The sequence below is a fragment of the Oryza sativa genome, chromosome 8, assembly GCF_034140825.1.
Source record: "Oryza sativa Japonica Group chromosome 8, ASM3414082v1".
Classification (NCBI taxonomy): domain Eukaryota; kingdom Viridiplantae; phylum Streptophyta; class Magnoliopsida; order Poales; family Poaceae; genus Oryza; species Oryza sativa.
This window is the reverse complement of record NC_089042.1, coordinates 11,534,791-11,550,565: the sequence shown is the minus strand read 5'-3', so window position 1 is coordinate 11,550,565 and position 15,775 is coordinate 11,534,791. Positions and strand designations below refer to the sequence as shown.

Sequence of the window (15,775 nt, the reverse complement as noted above, 5' to 3'; positions counted from 1 at the left end):
AAGCCCAGAACTCCTACAGTCAAGGTGATTCAACTAACTTATTTTGTTGTAGCCTATTTAATAAACATTTTGGAACACAATTTATGGATGGTAATTACAGGAGATGAAGAATCAAGAACCGGCTTCACAACTTCTAAAAAAAAAGAACCGGCTTCAAAAATATAACATAGGTTCATCCTAATAAGTCTAATGTATAATAGAGATCTTTATAAAATATATGTCTACTACATCAGAGTTGTCATTGGAGTTCCAACTTCGGAACTGAAATTACATTTATTCACACAGTAGAATTGAAATACTGATTTAGCTTATTGGTTGTTAACATTTTGTGCAGCTAAAAAATGGCTGATAGTGATCGGTTCAGTGATTTACTATGGATGCCTCATGGGCAGAACAAAGTATCTAAAATTTCAGAAAATGTGAGTTGTCTACTTAGTTTGGTTTCTTGTCGATTTGTAAATATATTCATCTAGGTTCCCATGAGTAATTGTTTTTATCTTTGATGTAGCCTAGTAGTTCAATGAATATACGGCACCATCGCGTTGGAATCCCTTACCACCCATTGTGCCGATCGGCTCTACAAAATATTGGTTTCTATCAAATTGCAAAGATGAGGAGTATCAAAATTGACAAATATTTGATATCTGCTTTGGTAGAATGTTAGCGGCCTGAGACAAATAGCTTTCATCTACTGATAGGGGAGATGACAATTACTTTGCAAGATATCAGTTGCCTTTGGGGTTTGCCAATCAGTGGAAAACTAATTGTGGGCCAATCTGATGGAAATTGGAGTGATATGATTGAGAGGTATCTTGGGATTCCACCAGAAGATCAAGAAATGAAGAAGAAAAAGAGGAAAAAGGAAGATGATACATTTGCACTGAGTTACTCATGATACTCCATAACTCTGAGCAAATTGCGTGATCGCTTTCGTGCCATGCCCAGTAACCCAACACAACGGGAGATCGATTGGCATAGTCGAGCACTTGTCTTAGAAATTCTTGGCTCCATTATTTTTACTGATTCATCTGGAGATAGTGTGCCTGCAATGTACCTCCAATTTATGGATAATTTAGCGACCCGCACTGAATACAATTGGGGAGGAGCTGTACTTGCTATGTTATACAGGCAGTTGAATAATGGTGCTGAGAAGGCAAGATCAGAAATTTTTGGCCCTCTAGTATTGTTACAATTGTGGTCATGGTCACGGTTGCCATTAGGTCGTCCAAAAAATATAATTCAAAAGACGGATGAAGTGGAGGAGCAAGAAAAAAAAGAATCAGATGGCTATCCTATATTTGGGGCCAAATGGTGTAGTTATCATGAATTCCCCACCCCACATAATTGTGGTAATGTTTTACATATCTTTTGAATTATGTCTCATTGTAGATTCTTATAACAAACAACATATATGTCAACATGCTTATCTTTTTATACTAATATTATACAGGCACTCAATAGTACCGAAACCAAATTGACTTGATTCGAGAAGGTACTGTACAATGACAACCATATGAAGGTCTCATAGAGCATATGCCTATCCAAATTCAGAATGACCGTACTTGGTGGTTTGCTAGACTACCTCTCATCCATTTTTGGGTTGTAGAGTTCCATTATCCAGAAAGGGTAATGAGACAGTTTGGAAGAAAACAATTAATTACACCACCGCCTCCACATGGTGAGGTTGAGCTTCGGAAGCTACGCAAAGTGAAGCATGTAGGAGGAAAAGGGTGCGATTGGAATAAATTCCATGCCAAATATGTGCAACAATATGATGGGATTGAAGCAACAATCGTTCAAGAGGATTGTCCTTTCGACGCAGCTAGCTTGAAGGAGTATAGATGTTGGTTCCAAGCAAATGGTATGTTCACTGTGTTTTTTGATTCTCAATGCTTGGGAGGACTTGAAAACTCTATCCCATACCCTCGAGATAACATGGAGTGGACTGGGTACATGCCTAGTGGTCCACCCCTAGCTCGCATTGTAAGTTATAGATTTCTTCCAATTACTCTTTATATTGCAGTGACAACCTAGATCTGATTTTAACTCATAATTGCAGGGATTGCGTGAGATTAAAAATGCAGCATGGGGAATCAAATGTTGTATTACTAATGGATGCAAGAAGATAGGTAAATCTATATTGATCACATGTCAGGGGAATATTAGGGATCTTAACTTGGAATACAAATTGCAAAACATGTTGTCTGAGGCTGAACTACCAATTAAGGTTGAAGAAATTCCATCTGATGACGATGGCACTACTGCTTGCACGCCAAGTCCTCCAAATGAAAGTTCCGTTGATGTATTTGATGAGTGGATGATCTCAGGAAAATGTTTTAGTAGATATATTGATCTAGGTGTGGAAACTACTAATAGAGTTCCCACAACACAAGATGCAAGCCAAGTGACTCAATGTTTGGAAAATGAAGATCTGGTAAAATTCTAACACTTGTGTGTATGCAAATTAACTTTGTAATGTATTTAATATATGATATACTATTGGGTGACATGACAGGTGGCTTCAAGAGAAGCATCAGCTCCACTGCATCCTGGTGAAAGAACGTCAAGTCATTCAAAAAGTTCTATCCAAGTGGTTGATTGGACTAGTACTGAGAGGACTCCTATGTTCAAAAAGAACACTCCAAGTTAGGAAGACCATATATTCTGTTGGATATAATTTTGTAGAACTTTTGGAGCTATATGTTCTACATATATGTTAACTGGAAATCAGCCACTCCAAGTTAGGAAGACCATATATTCCTGTTGACATATATGTTCTTTTCGACCACTGTCTTATATGGGTGCTATACTATGTAAAATATGGTCACGCTGTCAGTGGTTGAATGGCGTGTTACTTTACTTTGTACTGACTTACTATATTAATGGATTTTTATGTTGCCAACTTACATCCCATTTGAATGAGCGCATGCTATTTACTTCAGTTTATTGCCACGATATGTGTGTGCTGTAGGGAACAAATCCTTGTTTAAACATGTGCTCAGATACATCCTACAAATAGCAGTACAGCAGCAATTCTATTGTGTAAATCAAATCATACGAAAAATTGATAAGGTAATTCAAATTGAACTGTCTGTACTCTCAAATAAATACTTCAAAAACAATGTTCGTTGAGCTCCATTCATGTTCAAAGCCAACCAGAAGAATGTCCTATTCCTGGACAACTATAAGCTAAATTGACACTGTAATTTATAGATAGACTACACGATGCGTAAAACTATATGGTGCCAGAGGGTCCATCAACATGTGTTCTGCTCGACGTTGCACCTACAAAACAATCAAAGAGAGTCATATATCAAGTAAAAGTTAACTAACAATTATAATGCATATAATTCCCATTGTTTGCTACCTAAATTGTCGCTATCTCTTGTGGAACGGTGTGCCTGGTGTCCAAGTCGTCTTCCTTACATTTCATCCATGTACATTGGTATCCTGTTATGCTGACGACGGCCTAGATTTATCTGTCTAGGATCAGGAACAATTATTGGACCAGTAAATGGTGGCCATTCAATTTGATTTCCATAAGGAAGAAATTGTCCAGCCCAGGTAATAGCAAGTGCTTGAGAAGAGTAGAATGGATTGATCAACTGATTTTCATTAAGATTTCTATGTTTGCAAACTGCCAAGACATGAGCACATGGAACACCTGTCAAATTTGGCTTTTGACAATCACAAGATGGTGTGTTGTTGGGTTGCAAAACTATCTTATACTTGAAGTCCCTCAGTGTGTAAACCTCATGGTTTCCTTGTTGCATTGGGACTAACTCTTGTCGACCTTTACCTCATATATTCCAACTTCATCTCCATACGAGATTACATTCATATGTCCAGCCTTATTTCCTCGCTTCACTAATAGCTTATCAACCCTTTGAGACCATTGCTTGCCATTGTTAAGTAAATTAACAACATTTCGCCTTCTCTCAACAAACCATTCTAAGCACTTTGAAAATGTTTCCTCCACAATGGCTGCCACCGGTAACCTCCGAGAAAACTTAAACACATTGTTCAATGACTCAGATCCATTGCTTGTCATCATTCCCCAACAATATCCTCCATCCTTGCATTGAAATACCTTCTCGGGCTTTTCTTGCTCATCTTTATCTTCCTGCAAGTGCTTTCCAACCTTTTTAACATATGTTATTGCCTCAGGACAAATATTTGCAATTGATGACATTCCTTCATCAAATTTTCTAGGTTTCTTTTTCTTCACTGTCCACTTAAATGTCTTGAGCACTATTTCATTGCGACAAAATTTCCATAGATTCTCAGCTACATGCTGTGAGCAAAGGCGGTGCACACATTCACCGGCGCTCTCATTCCATCCAATGTGGGGCTGCTTAAACAACCATTTTATGGCTTTATGTCGATCAGATATAACACACAGAAACTTAACTTTCCATAGCCTATTACCTCACTTCGTAGCCATCTCATAAACCACCCCCAGTTTGCACTATCTTCCTTTTCCACAATAGCAAATGCAAGAGGTAGTAGTTGATTGTTAGCATCATATCCACAAGCAATCAACAATCTACCCTTGTACCTCCCTAACAAAAAGCATGCATCAACACTTATAACTGGCCGTAGGTAGGGAATGGCATCGATACAAGGTCCAAATGCCCAAGCAACACTTTTAAATGCTCGCCGTCCTTCCTGAGTCGTTGGCTTTGACAAAAGGACATACTTTGTACCTGGGTTTTTAGCTTTTATAGCTTGTAAGAAAGGGATGAGGAGGCCATATGAACCTTCCCAACTACCAAAAAGTTGTGCTATTGCCTTATCTCTGCCTCGCCATAATTTACTATAAGATGGCTTCACATTTCTATATCTCTGTTGGACTAGTGACCTCACATTTTTTATACTCAATTCCAGATCATCCCTTAATGCATCACGTATCACATTAGCAATCATAGAAGATGATAACTGAGCATGATCAAATCTATCAGCCGGTGCTCGACAGGTGTGAGCATAGGGACATTTCCTTATCATCCAACCTGAACCTATCTTTGTGGGAGTTGCATAGAGCCTCCACATGCAGCTATTATTCGTGCATTCAGCTACAAGTTTAGACTGACTACTTGTGCTATACTTGATTTCTGAATTTTTACATATATGAAACTCACCTATAGCAATTTGTAGGTGCTCTTTTGAATCAAAAGACTTTCCTTCTGTTAGTGGGTTAGAAAATTGATTCTTACGTCCAAAGAAACTCTCGTATGCTGTTGTCTCCTTCAACACAGATATATCATTAAATGCTTTTATAGGATTTTGTCCAGATGCACGCATAAAAGGAAATGCATTGACAGAATGAACAACTCGTGGTTATGGGGGCTCATCATCTGAACTATTATTAAGGGCACCATCACAATCCTGCTTGTTGTCATCGTCTAGTCCAAATCTATCCTCACCAACATATGTCTCCTCACCAACATATGTGTCTTCTGCAGTATTGTCATCATCTATAGTTGGTTGTGTTTCGGAAACCACATTATCCTGGTTGATAGGTGAAGACAACTGAACTGTTGAATGCATACCATCTGCTAAAGTGGGTACAACCTTTGCTTGTGAATGAACTGTACCTGGCTCCAAAGAAACACCTGAGCCATTCCTTTCCGAATGCCTAGTTGATGCAACCAAGGTTGTACTATTAACCTGACTTAATCTTGCTTCCGTATAGGCGCATTCAACATAAAGCTCAACAACCTGCCCACATGTCTTCTCAAATATCATCCTCCATCCCCTGTCTTCATAAATAGGAATCAATTGAAAATATTGTGGCCCAGGATTTCCGATATCAAACCGAGCTTGGATATTCATTGCACAATGATCCTCAATGTATCCAAGGGCCTGAAAAATTTCTTTTTTGACTTCCTCAAAGGTCGTAGCCTCCACTGCCGGAAAAGTTATTTTTGGAGGAATATTATATTCTGCACCCTTAGCTCCATATTGTATTCTCCCATCAACATATACTAGAACAATAATCATTTTTTCTCAGTCAACTCTGCAAAACAAACTAAACAAGTTAGCAAAACAAGTTATATAATTAACTTTAAGTTAGATAATAATCTGCTGATATATCCTTTCAAGTTTTAAAAAATGTTGTTTTGCTTATTAAAAATGTCAATGAACAATAGTCATTTTATTTCCTGGTTGTGTCTTCCAAACGAACTCAACAATTAACAAAGGCATGGTATATGTCTACTAGTTGGATAATAATCTATACATATATTCAATAAAACACTAATGTCATATATCAAGTATAGGTATGAACAATGTAGTACATATCAATTAATGCTAATTAGATGAGGGTGAGCAGAGACATGCTATAAGTGAAAAGACATGCATGCATGATATAAATTGCAGGGCAAACCTATTGCTCACGACGAGAGAGCTGCCAATGCACACGGCGCCGTGGCTGGATTGCAGGATTGGTGGCGCCGTAAAACACGGACAAATCGAAGGCCCCGGCGTCGACGACGAGAGTGGCTTGGACGACGAAGCGGATGGATCAAAGTCGTAGAGAGGGTGAACTCGTATATGAGTTACGACGATGCGTGGCCGGTTGCCGGCATGCGCGATCGAGCGCTCATCGCTAGAGTTAGGGTTTTCTTTTGATTGTCAGGGTTTTCTTTTGATTGTTCTCACTCTATTCGTGGCTTGGCTGCACCAGGGAGGTGGACGCTGGTTCCAACAGCGTCCAAGTATGGACGTTGTTTACAACGGCGTCCAATTATGGACGCTTTCTATATTAGCGTCCATCCTACTCCTATAAATCCCCCCAACGATTTACTAATTGTTTAATTTAAGGGTAATTATTTATTATAAATAAAAAATTCGGGACCTATATTGTGTTTGTTTTAACGGTTAATGGACCTATTATATAGTTATTTCGGTTCAATGACGAAAATCAAACTCACTTTCAAGTTAAGAGATCTAAAATGGACTTATTCCTTTCCCTGCAATCAACAATTAATGGGATGGCCGACCGGTGTGGTTGTATTGGGACTGGGGGCACCAGTGCACCACCTGCACCGCCTCGTGCTCACGAAACCCGATCGATCGGTGATCTGCACCGTCCATCGCTCCACACCCAATTCCCTCCGGCCACACCGTATCGCATCGCATCGCATCTCGGAAAACGGCATATCCGCGTCCCCCCCGGCGGGGAAGTCATAGAAATCGACTTGGCCGCTACGAAACCCAGAGAAACACACCCCGGCGGCACGGCCCCCTCCGCCTCTCGTCTCCCGATCCCGCACGCGGCCAGCTACAAATACGCGATTTGCCCTCTTGCACGCGTCGCCCCGCGCACCGCACCGCACCCCACCCCCGCACGCAGGAACGGAAGGTGGGTCCCCCCCTCCCTCCCTCCGCTCGCCGCCGCACGAATCTCGAGGCAGGCCGGAACCCTAGCATGGCCGGCGGCAAGCGCCGCCACGCGCGCAGCAACCCGACCGCCGGCGGGCCGCGGCACGGCGCCGGGGCCGGGCGCCGCCGCCCCGTCCCCGAGCTCCCCTCCTTCGTCTCCCCGGCCTCCGTCGCCGCCGCGTTCTCCTCGTCCTCCTCGGGCGGCCGCGGCCGCGGGGGGAGGGGCGGGCGCCGCGGCGGCGGCGGAGGCGGGTCGTCGAACTCCGCGTCCGACTCGTCCTCCCACGCCGTCCCCTTCAGCTACGCCGCGCTCCGCCCCTCCGCCTCCTTCGAGGGGGCGACTCAGGTGCTGGATGTCACCATCGACACCGCCCCCTGCGCCGACCCGGCCTCCGCCTCCGTCCCGGTGTACTCGTACGGCCCGGTTGGCGGGATCGGGCTGGGGTTTCACGGCGAGGAGGAGGATGAGGAGGAGGAGGCTGGTGAGGCTGGGCTGCATCTCGGATTGGGATTCCGGGGTTGCAGCAACGAAGAGGTGGAGTTGGAGGAGGCCACCTTAGTGACGCCGAGGAAGCCGAAGGAGAAGCCTAAGGGCAAGCGCAACGAGGGATTTTTGTCCATTGGGGGAATTCGGATCTACACGGAGGACATCTCATCGCCAGAGTCGGGGGTGGGTGACTCTGATGAGGAATCGGAATCAGATTATGAGGGGAGAGATGGCAATGATGATGGTGATAGTGACGAGGAAGGCAGTGATGTCAACGAAGGTGGTTCGGAGTCTGATGAAGAGTTGTCTGGATCAGATTCAGAGGAAGACTTGAGCATTGGTGATTCATCAGTTGATGATGAGGTTGTTGCCGATTACATGGAGGGGATCGGCGGGAGTGAGGAGCTGTTAAGCAGCAAGTGGGTGGCTGGAATGAATTTGGTCGATTCAGATGATGACGATGAGATGGATACAGATGAGGATGAGGATGGGTTCTTGAAGAAGGTGAAGGGACAGCTTGAGGGTTATGCCTTGATGAATGCATCCGAGCAGTATGGGATGAAGAGGCCGAGCTCAGCAGATCGGTTGAAGGGAAAGGGCACTGCTGTCAGGGCTTGTGACCGGGACCTGGCAAGTATGCGAGTGATGGGTCTGGATGCTGTGATGATGGTAAAGGATGTACGCATGGCAAACAGATTAAGAAAGGGAGCAAAGGTGGCTTCATCATCTTCTCACCTCTCCAGGTCCTGGCCTAATGAGGGTAGGAAGAGCAAGAAGTATCAGAGTGTACCAGGTAAAATGCCTTCACTGTTTTCTGTTGTTTTTTCTTTTATGTTATCCATTGTCAAATATGGGAAAATTAGAACAATCAGCGGGCAAGCACATCTCACTATGTATCTTGAATTGAAAAGTCGTAGTGCTAAGACTGCCAAGCTTCCATTAATCATGGAATGTTCTTACTAGTTGTTTGTGTATGTTAATAACATTTAGGTTTGATTTGTTTTAAAGCTTTTAAATTTTTTGTTTCATAAAGATGGCATAAAGTAAGTCTGGTTGTATGCTATTGTTTCCACTTTACAGAGAATTTGAGATAATAGCTGATAAGTATTGCCCAATTTCCACTCTCTTTTTAATAGAAGTCATGGGCTCATGGCAGATGGTGTGTATTGATTTTAGAAAAATAGCACTAGGTTGATCAGTGATTATCTATTGTGTACCTTTTTAATACATTGGCGCAACTAGCTTGTTGTGTTACATTATGATTGTCCGTCTCCATATGGAGAAGTAACTCAATGTAGACCTTTCAAATTGAAAAGTCTGCAGGGAATATGATTATCCTTGGAAAGTTCAGCTTCTTAAAAAGTTGCTCGGCCACTGTTTACATTAATGCTCTTCTTTGTTCACGTATGTTACAATTATATTATGTTTGTGTGCCTGCTCAAATGTTCATGTTCTCATTATATTTAACCTATATTGCGATGGGTTTGTAAAATTTTTTGTATGTGATTCAGGTGAGAAAAAGAAGCATCGGAAGGAACTCATTGCAAAGAAGCGCCGCCAACGAATGCTAGGCAGAGGAGTTGATTTAGATCAAATTAATACTGTGAGTCTTATAGTTGCTTTCACATGAAGTGACCTTATTCTGAAAGTTATGCCCGTATGATTCTAAATCATCATAGCAGGAGTCTAGTTATTTTCTAATTCTCCAGCTCAATCCCCTGAAAAAAAAGGCAAGCACACAGTCATTAATGTCTATGATATGGTATAAAGATATTAGGGATTGTACAAAGTTCAGTGATAAATGCAAGAAAATAGTAGTAATACAACATTATGTGAAGAGACCTTTTACATTTTGAAACTCAGGGTCTATGCAATGTGATTCTGTCCATTGAGTTTTAAACCGGAGGATGTTAGTGTGGTGCTATCTGGATTCAGTTTTGTACTCTGTTTGTTAAAGTGGAGGTACAAGATAAGATGTGCACAATATGGAGAAATGCACATCCCTAGAGAGAGTTTCATATCCACTGTAGCTCTTCTTATGCTGTCTGTTTTCCTTTATGTTGGTTTTCTTAATCAAGCTGGTTATGGGTAAACTTTGAGCTTTCATACTCGCATAGGATTTCTTATGCTTTCTGTTGTTGGATGGTACTTGGTTATTTTCCCTTCCCCATTCCTTGTTAGTATAAAATGATGTGTGGCCTGGTTCTGTTTCTTATGTGCAGAAATTGAGGAAGATGGTCGTAGATCAGGTTGATATGGTATGCTTCCAACCAATGCACACTCGAGACTGTTCGCAGGTATTAGATGCATGTCTGTCTATCATTGATTGTTTGTATTGCTTGTTAAAGCATTTGTATTCAAGCGCATGCTAATTGTGCCATTATTGTTGTTAAATTTGTAGGTTCAACGCCTTGCATCTATTTATCACTTGAAGAGTGGGTGTCAAGGTTCAGGAAAGAAAAGGTAAGTGCCATATGAGTAAATTTACCGATCCTAGTAGCACTCCCATGTCATGTTGAATCTTGCCACGGACACATTGGTTTGATACAACATGTCATAATGATGAGTCATTTTTCCCATCTCTTCGATGATGATAGGCATGTTAGTTAGTTTCCTTAACTCCTTGAGGTATGCTTATGTTGCAGCGCGGTGAGTGATACCAAACATCATCATTATGCATGCGAGTTCATGTCATTTCAATGTGCCTGGAATTTTTGCATTGCTAGGGCTCAAACTAAAATCTTTACATAATTGTCGTTGTATTAAGTAATGCCTTACTGGTGTAGGATCTTGTTCTTTCCCTATACCCCGACTGCTCTGACTGTTACAGATCCATCCTTAGTTCCTAACCGACTTACCCACTCAAATTGCTCTTGTTTTATATTCGCTATTTTATTTTACTCTTTAAGGTAGGAAGGTGCATGACCTCCTGCAACAAACCATCTGTCCTTTATGGACAGTGGTAAAGGGTGCAGTGGCTTATTAACCACTCCCCTGTTATGCATGGGCACTGATACGAGAGACGTAAGACAATGACGTGTTTCCTTGTCGTGTTCATCGCGTAAGCGATGTGTCTGCGCATATAGCAACTGCCATAACCTGGTTATCTATACCAAGATGGTTATGTGTTAGTTGTATGCAGGACATTGCACCTCCCAACCATCTTGTAGCATTGCATTTTTATGCTTTCTATACTTACCTGCTGTTTACCTATTTTATATCAATTATGACATGTAATGGAGATAATGGTAGTTGCAATCTTTTTCTTGTTTAAAATCAGTTTATGTTGGCTAGTCAAGCCCATGTCCATATGAGAAAATTGACATCATATGTGGTTTTGCACTATATTAAAAATTTAGTTGGTGAGGTTGCAAATTAAATGGATACCCCAAATTTCAATTAACTTGCATTCTAATTATTTTGTGTAAGTAAAAAAAAATCATATGGAAATTCTTTGATCTGCTGAATGCAGCTGCGTTGAGTCAAATGCTAATACAACATTCTTGCCGTAAAGTCAATAATTCTGTCTTGCAGATTTGTCACTGTGACATTAACCGCGGATTCTTCTTTACCATCTTCTGAGGGCCAAATCCGACTTGAAAAGGTGTGTATACACTGCTCATATTGTTAGTCGCCACTCTGTTCAATTTTGAAGTGCTTTGATTCGTTCAGCCCTTCATGAATTCACATCACATTTTTCCTTTTTTTATGCCCCTCGGTTTAATATTATAGTCACTTTGGGTTTGTCCTAAGCCAAATATCGTCAAGTTTGACCAAGTTAGACAAATATAGCAGTATTTTCAACACAAAATAAATATACTATAAAAATATATCCAATGATGGATTTAATGAAACTAATTTGATGTCGTAAATGTTGGTATGTTTTTCTACAAACTTGGTTAAACTTTAAAAGGTTTGACTTAGGACAAATCTAAAGTGACTTATAATATGAAACAGAGGGAGTAATAAACTATGTCGAATCTCAGTACTGTAGTATTTCTACATATAACATAAAACATTGTACATCATTTTTTTGTCTTGATATTCACCAAAAAACATTTTATTTGGCATAATTGGTCTTGATATTTTGTTTTATTGCAATCATGTTATCTCCTTGCCAGTGTTAATTGTTCCAATCTTCTGTCTAAATTGCTTTTCTTCTATATTTCAGCTCTTGGGAACTGAGCCTGAGGACTTTACTGTCAATTGGGAGAACTCTAAACGTCCAGCCCAAGTGAAGGGCCTCTCAGCTCCAGGAAAGTTGGCAAGGAATCAGACTTCCAGTGGAAAGAAATCTTCCAAGAAACAAGTATCATTTGCTGAACGTCCTGTATCTTTTGTCTCCTGTGGCACTATGGCGGAATCTGTTACTGAGACAATTGCAGTTGCCACAACCAGTGGTGAAGTCTCATGTGAGAAAATTGTTGAAAGCGACTCTGTCAAGCTGGGAACCTTTGAGATGCACACCAAGGGCTTTGGTTCTAAGATGATGGCTAAGATGGGATTCATTGAGGGAACTGGCCTGGGCAAAGATGGCCAAGGCATGATGCAGCCCATCCAGCCAATTCAACGTCCCAAATCTCTTGGACTGGGAGTAGAATTTGACAGCGAGGCTGAGGCAATCAAGGCAAGGTCAGAACCACCAACCAAAGCAAGGTCAGAACCATGGCGGAATTTGAGGAAAGTGGAGATTGGTGGCGTTGGTTCCTTTGAGAGGCATACAAAGGGCTTTGGATCCAAGATGATGGCGAGGATGGGGTTCGTTGAGGGCTCTGGCCTGGGGAAGGATGGCCAGGGCATCGTCAACCCCTTGACTGCGGTGAGGCGACCCAAGTCAATGGGGCTGGGAGCTAAGAATAAGTATTAATACCATATGTGCCTTCTATCTATCTATGTTATCTATGTTATGTACCTTTTACAGCCGCTTGAGTTTGATAACCTAGTTGTATATATGCTAGGAGAGCATAACCCCGTTGGCCGCGGCAAACAGCACGCGAAATCGTGGGTTCCGATGCCCCTGGCTGTAGGCAGTAGGTTCTATCTTGTTTACATTGCGGCATTTCACATTTTTCATTCCCTGTTGTTTTGTTCAATTCTCTGGAGGAAAGTTATTTATTTCCATGGTACGTCTCATCTAGTGTTTTTGTGTCAACTTGTCTTTCTGAAGTAATGTGAAGCTGCGATGGATGCCCTGTGATCTCCCTGTGATCTTTGCATCAGCAGGTTGCATTCGTCTTGCGTCTCGAATCCCTCTGCTTGTTTGAACTTGAAATAATTCTAGGATTAAGCTTTTATACTTAGCGGTTGTAACACTAAACCCTAAACTAGTTCTAAAATTGAAAACTGCATTTGGCTTATAAGCCAAATCCAAACTAGTGAGTCTCTTCATACACAGAATGGCTGGATCTGGTTTCTAACCAGTAAGTTTAAACAGAAGTTCTCTGAACGATGAGAAGACCTAGCAAATTGTTTGCCTATCTCTCGTCTCACGAAAAGGTTCCCGTAGACCTAGTAAAGTTGACAGGTTGAATAAAGCTTAAGCAAAGCTATGTGTAGTCACACTTGACACATGGATAGATCTTAAGCAAAGGCAGTGGAAGTCAAACAGCTGACACGTGCAGATATAAATACAAAGTGAAATCTTGTAATAGTGCTCCTTTAAACCAAACTCAAACTCGTTTCTATCTAGTACTACTACGGTGTATACTCATGAAGTACAAAATGGAAAACACCAAAACGAGGAACAAAAAATAATAATCTTATTATCATGTAGTAATAAAACGCATAGATCACCTACATAATGAAATGACGTGGACAGTGCGGACGATGACGCCATGGATCAGTCGAGCTTGACGGCGGAGAAGAGGTAGTAGACGAAGGCGAAGGAGGCGGCGAGCCCGACGGCGCCGGTGGCGAGCATGACGGCGAGCGCCATGAGCAGCGAGTAGCCGACGTAGAGCGCGGCGGAGACCGGGCCGCTGAGGCTGTGCAGGTCGAAGACGAGGTAGTAGACGGCGTAGCCGAGGGTGTAGGCCGCGACGGAGCCCGAGGCGAAGAAGGCGCGCCACCACCACCTCCAGTCCTCCACGCAGAGCCCCATGTAGGTGAGCACCACCGACACCTCGCCGCACACGGCCACCAGCAGCGCCATCACCACCAGCAGGAACCCGAACACGTAGTACACCCTCCCCAGCCACAGGCTCGACATGATGAACAGCAGCTCGATGAACAGCGTCCCGAACGGCAGCGTCCCCGCCACCGCCACGAACACCCACGGCGAGCACTGCGCCGCCGGCACCTGCCTCGCGATCTTGTTCGTCTTCACCGGGTACTCGAGGTGCCCGACGCGGGATGCCACCAGCCCGCCGGCGAGGGTGAGCGGCACGGAGACGAACGCCCAGAGGAGGAGGATCACGGCGAAGAGCAGGAACGGCACGGCGCCCGTGCTGCCGTTGTACCAGAGCACGCAGTTGAGCGCGGTGAAGACGGCGAAGCCCGCGCCGGGGAAGGCGCAGGAGGCGCGCCACGCCACGCGCTTCCACCCGGCGCTGTCCCCGTGCCGCACCGTCTTCCAGAGCCGCACGGCGGCGTACCCCGCCGCGAAGCCGAGGAGGAGGTAGATGCCGAGCATGCCCGTCACGAGCGCGCCGCGCGACGCCGGCGACATGAACCCGAGCGCCGCGAAGAGGATGGTGGCGACGGCCATGGCCAGGATGCGCACCCCGTCGCCGACCATCACGCAGAGGAGCACCGGGTGGGCGGGCTCCCGGAACACGTCCCCGGCGACGAGCTTCCACCCGGCGAGCTCGTCCGCCTGCGGCGCCAACCCCGCCTCGCCGCCGTGCTCGTCGTACTGCGCGAGGTCGCGCCGCACGGTGCGCAGCAGGATGACGAGCAGGATGGCGGCGAGGAACGCCACCACCACGATGGAGTTGAGGATGGAGAACCAGTGCACCTTGGCGCCGCCCATCTCCAGGTACGCGTCCCACCGCGACGGCCACTCGACGCCGCTCTCCACGAACGCCACCTCGTAGGAGAAGACGAGCGGCCGGTTGGCCCGCACGCGCATGCCGACCACCGAAGGGTCGCACCCGGCGGCCGCCCTCGCCGGCAGCTCGTCGTACATCTTCTTGCCCTTGATCGCCGCCGCATCGTGCTCCACGCTGCACGGAACGACCTCGAACCCGACGACGGTGTACCCGCCGCCGTCCTTGCTCCCGCCGGCGAAGCTGATGAGCTCGACGGCGTCGGCGGTCGCCATCAGGGCCTCCGCCCTGGTGGTGCCGTTCCGCGGCTTGTTGACCAGCACGGTGAGCTTGAGGTGGTTGTACACGTAGTACTCGCCGTCGTCGGCGCGCACGCCGACGGGGAAGCCGGTAGACCGGACGAACACCCCTGGCGCGGCCAGGTTCTTGACATACCGGACGACGGGGAGCGTGTCGAGGAGGAGGTTGACGTGGTAGGCGTCGTCGATGCGGAACATGAGGAGGTCGGCGGTGGCGGGGGGAAGCGGGTCGGTGCGGCAGAGGAAGGCGGTGGCATTCTTGAGCATGGAGAAGCGGTACGGCGAGGTCTCGATGCGGTCGCCGAGGAGGAGCTCGCCGAGGCTCTCGGCGGCGCGGTTGACGCCGCCCTGCGGCGCGCAGAACGGGAGGGAGTAGTAGGGGAAGGGGAGCTTGGACGACGGCGAGGTGAGGGAGTTCACCTTCGCGGCCAGCGCCTCGCCGGGGCGGTAGCGGTGCGGGTAGCTGCCCGGGAGATAGAACGCGGCCGCCGGAGAGTGGCCGGAACGGAGCAGGAGGATGAGGAAGATGGCGAACGTGGAGCGGGGAGCCATTGGCGTCGCCATGGCCATTCTCGCGTGCAGGAGGATGAAGAGGTGAGCTGATCAATGTGTGTCGTGCA

The 15,775-nt window shown here is 45.1% G+C and overlaps 2 protein-coding genes and 1 pseudogene across 2 annotated transcripts; 2 read left to right on the top strand and 1 right to left on the bottom strand.

Moving 5' to 3' along the window:
• Positions 1 to 341: 341 nt before the first annotated feature.
• LOC107281925 (serine/threonine-protein phosphatase 7 long form homolog) lies at positions 342 to 2,556 on the top strand (annotated as a pseudogene).
• Positions 2,557 to 7,187: 4,631 nt separating this feature from the next.
• LOC4345179 (uncharacterized) lies at positions 7,188 to 13,007 on the top strand. Its single transcript, XM_015795102.3, has 6 exons — positions 7,188 to 8,663; positions 9,382 to 9,473; positions 10,093 to 10,167; positions 10,272 to 10,333; positions 11,405 to 11,474; positions 12,042 to 13,007. The coding sequence occupies exons 1-6, from the start codon at positions 7,430 to 7,432 to the stop codon at positions 12,735 to 12,737; spliced, it is 2,229 nt and encodes a 742-aa protein (XP_015650588.1). The 5' UTR covers positions 7,188 to 7,429; the 3' UTR covers positions 12,738 to 13,007.
• A 487-nt stretch (positions 13,008 to 13,494) lies between these two features.
• LOC4345178 (transmembrane 9 superfamily member 11) lies at positions 13,495 to 15,775 on the bottom strand. The gene has a single exon (XM_015793977.3). It carries the CDS (start codon positions 15,723 to 15,725, stop codon positions 13,710 to 13,712), a length of 2,016 nt encoding a protein of 671 aa, XP_015649463.1. The 5' UTR covers positions 15,726 to 15,775; the 3' UTR covers positions 13,495 to 13,709.

Excerpts from the sequence above, each read along its gene's own strand:
- LOC4345178 (XM_015793977.3), bottom strand. The coding sequence starts at position 15,725 with ATGGCCATGGCGACGCCAATGGCTCCCCGCTCCACGTTCGCCATCTTC.
- LOC4345179 (XM_015795102.3), top strand. The coding sequence starts at position 7,430 with ATGGCCGGCGGCAAGCGCCGCCACGCGCGCAGCAACCCGACCGCCGGC. Across the intron at positions 10,168-10,271 it reads ACACTCGAGACTGTTCGCAG|GTTCAACGCCTTGCATCTAT; the intron begins GTATTAGATGCA and ends TTAAATTTGTAG. Across the intron at positions 11,475-12,041 it reads GCCAAATCCGACTTGAAAAG|CTCTTGGGAACTGAGCCTGA; the intron begins GTGTGTATACAC and ends TCTATATTTCAG.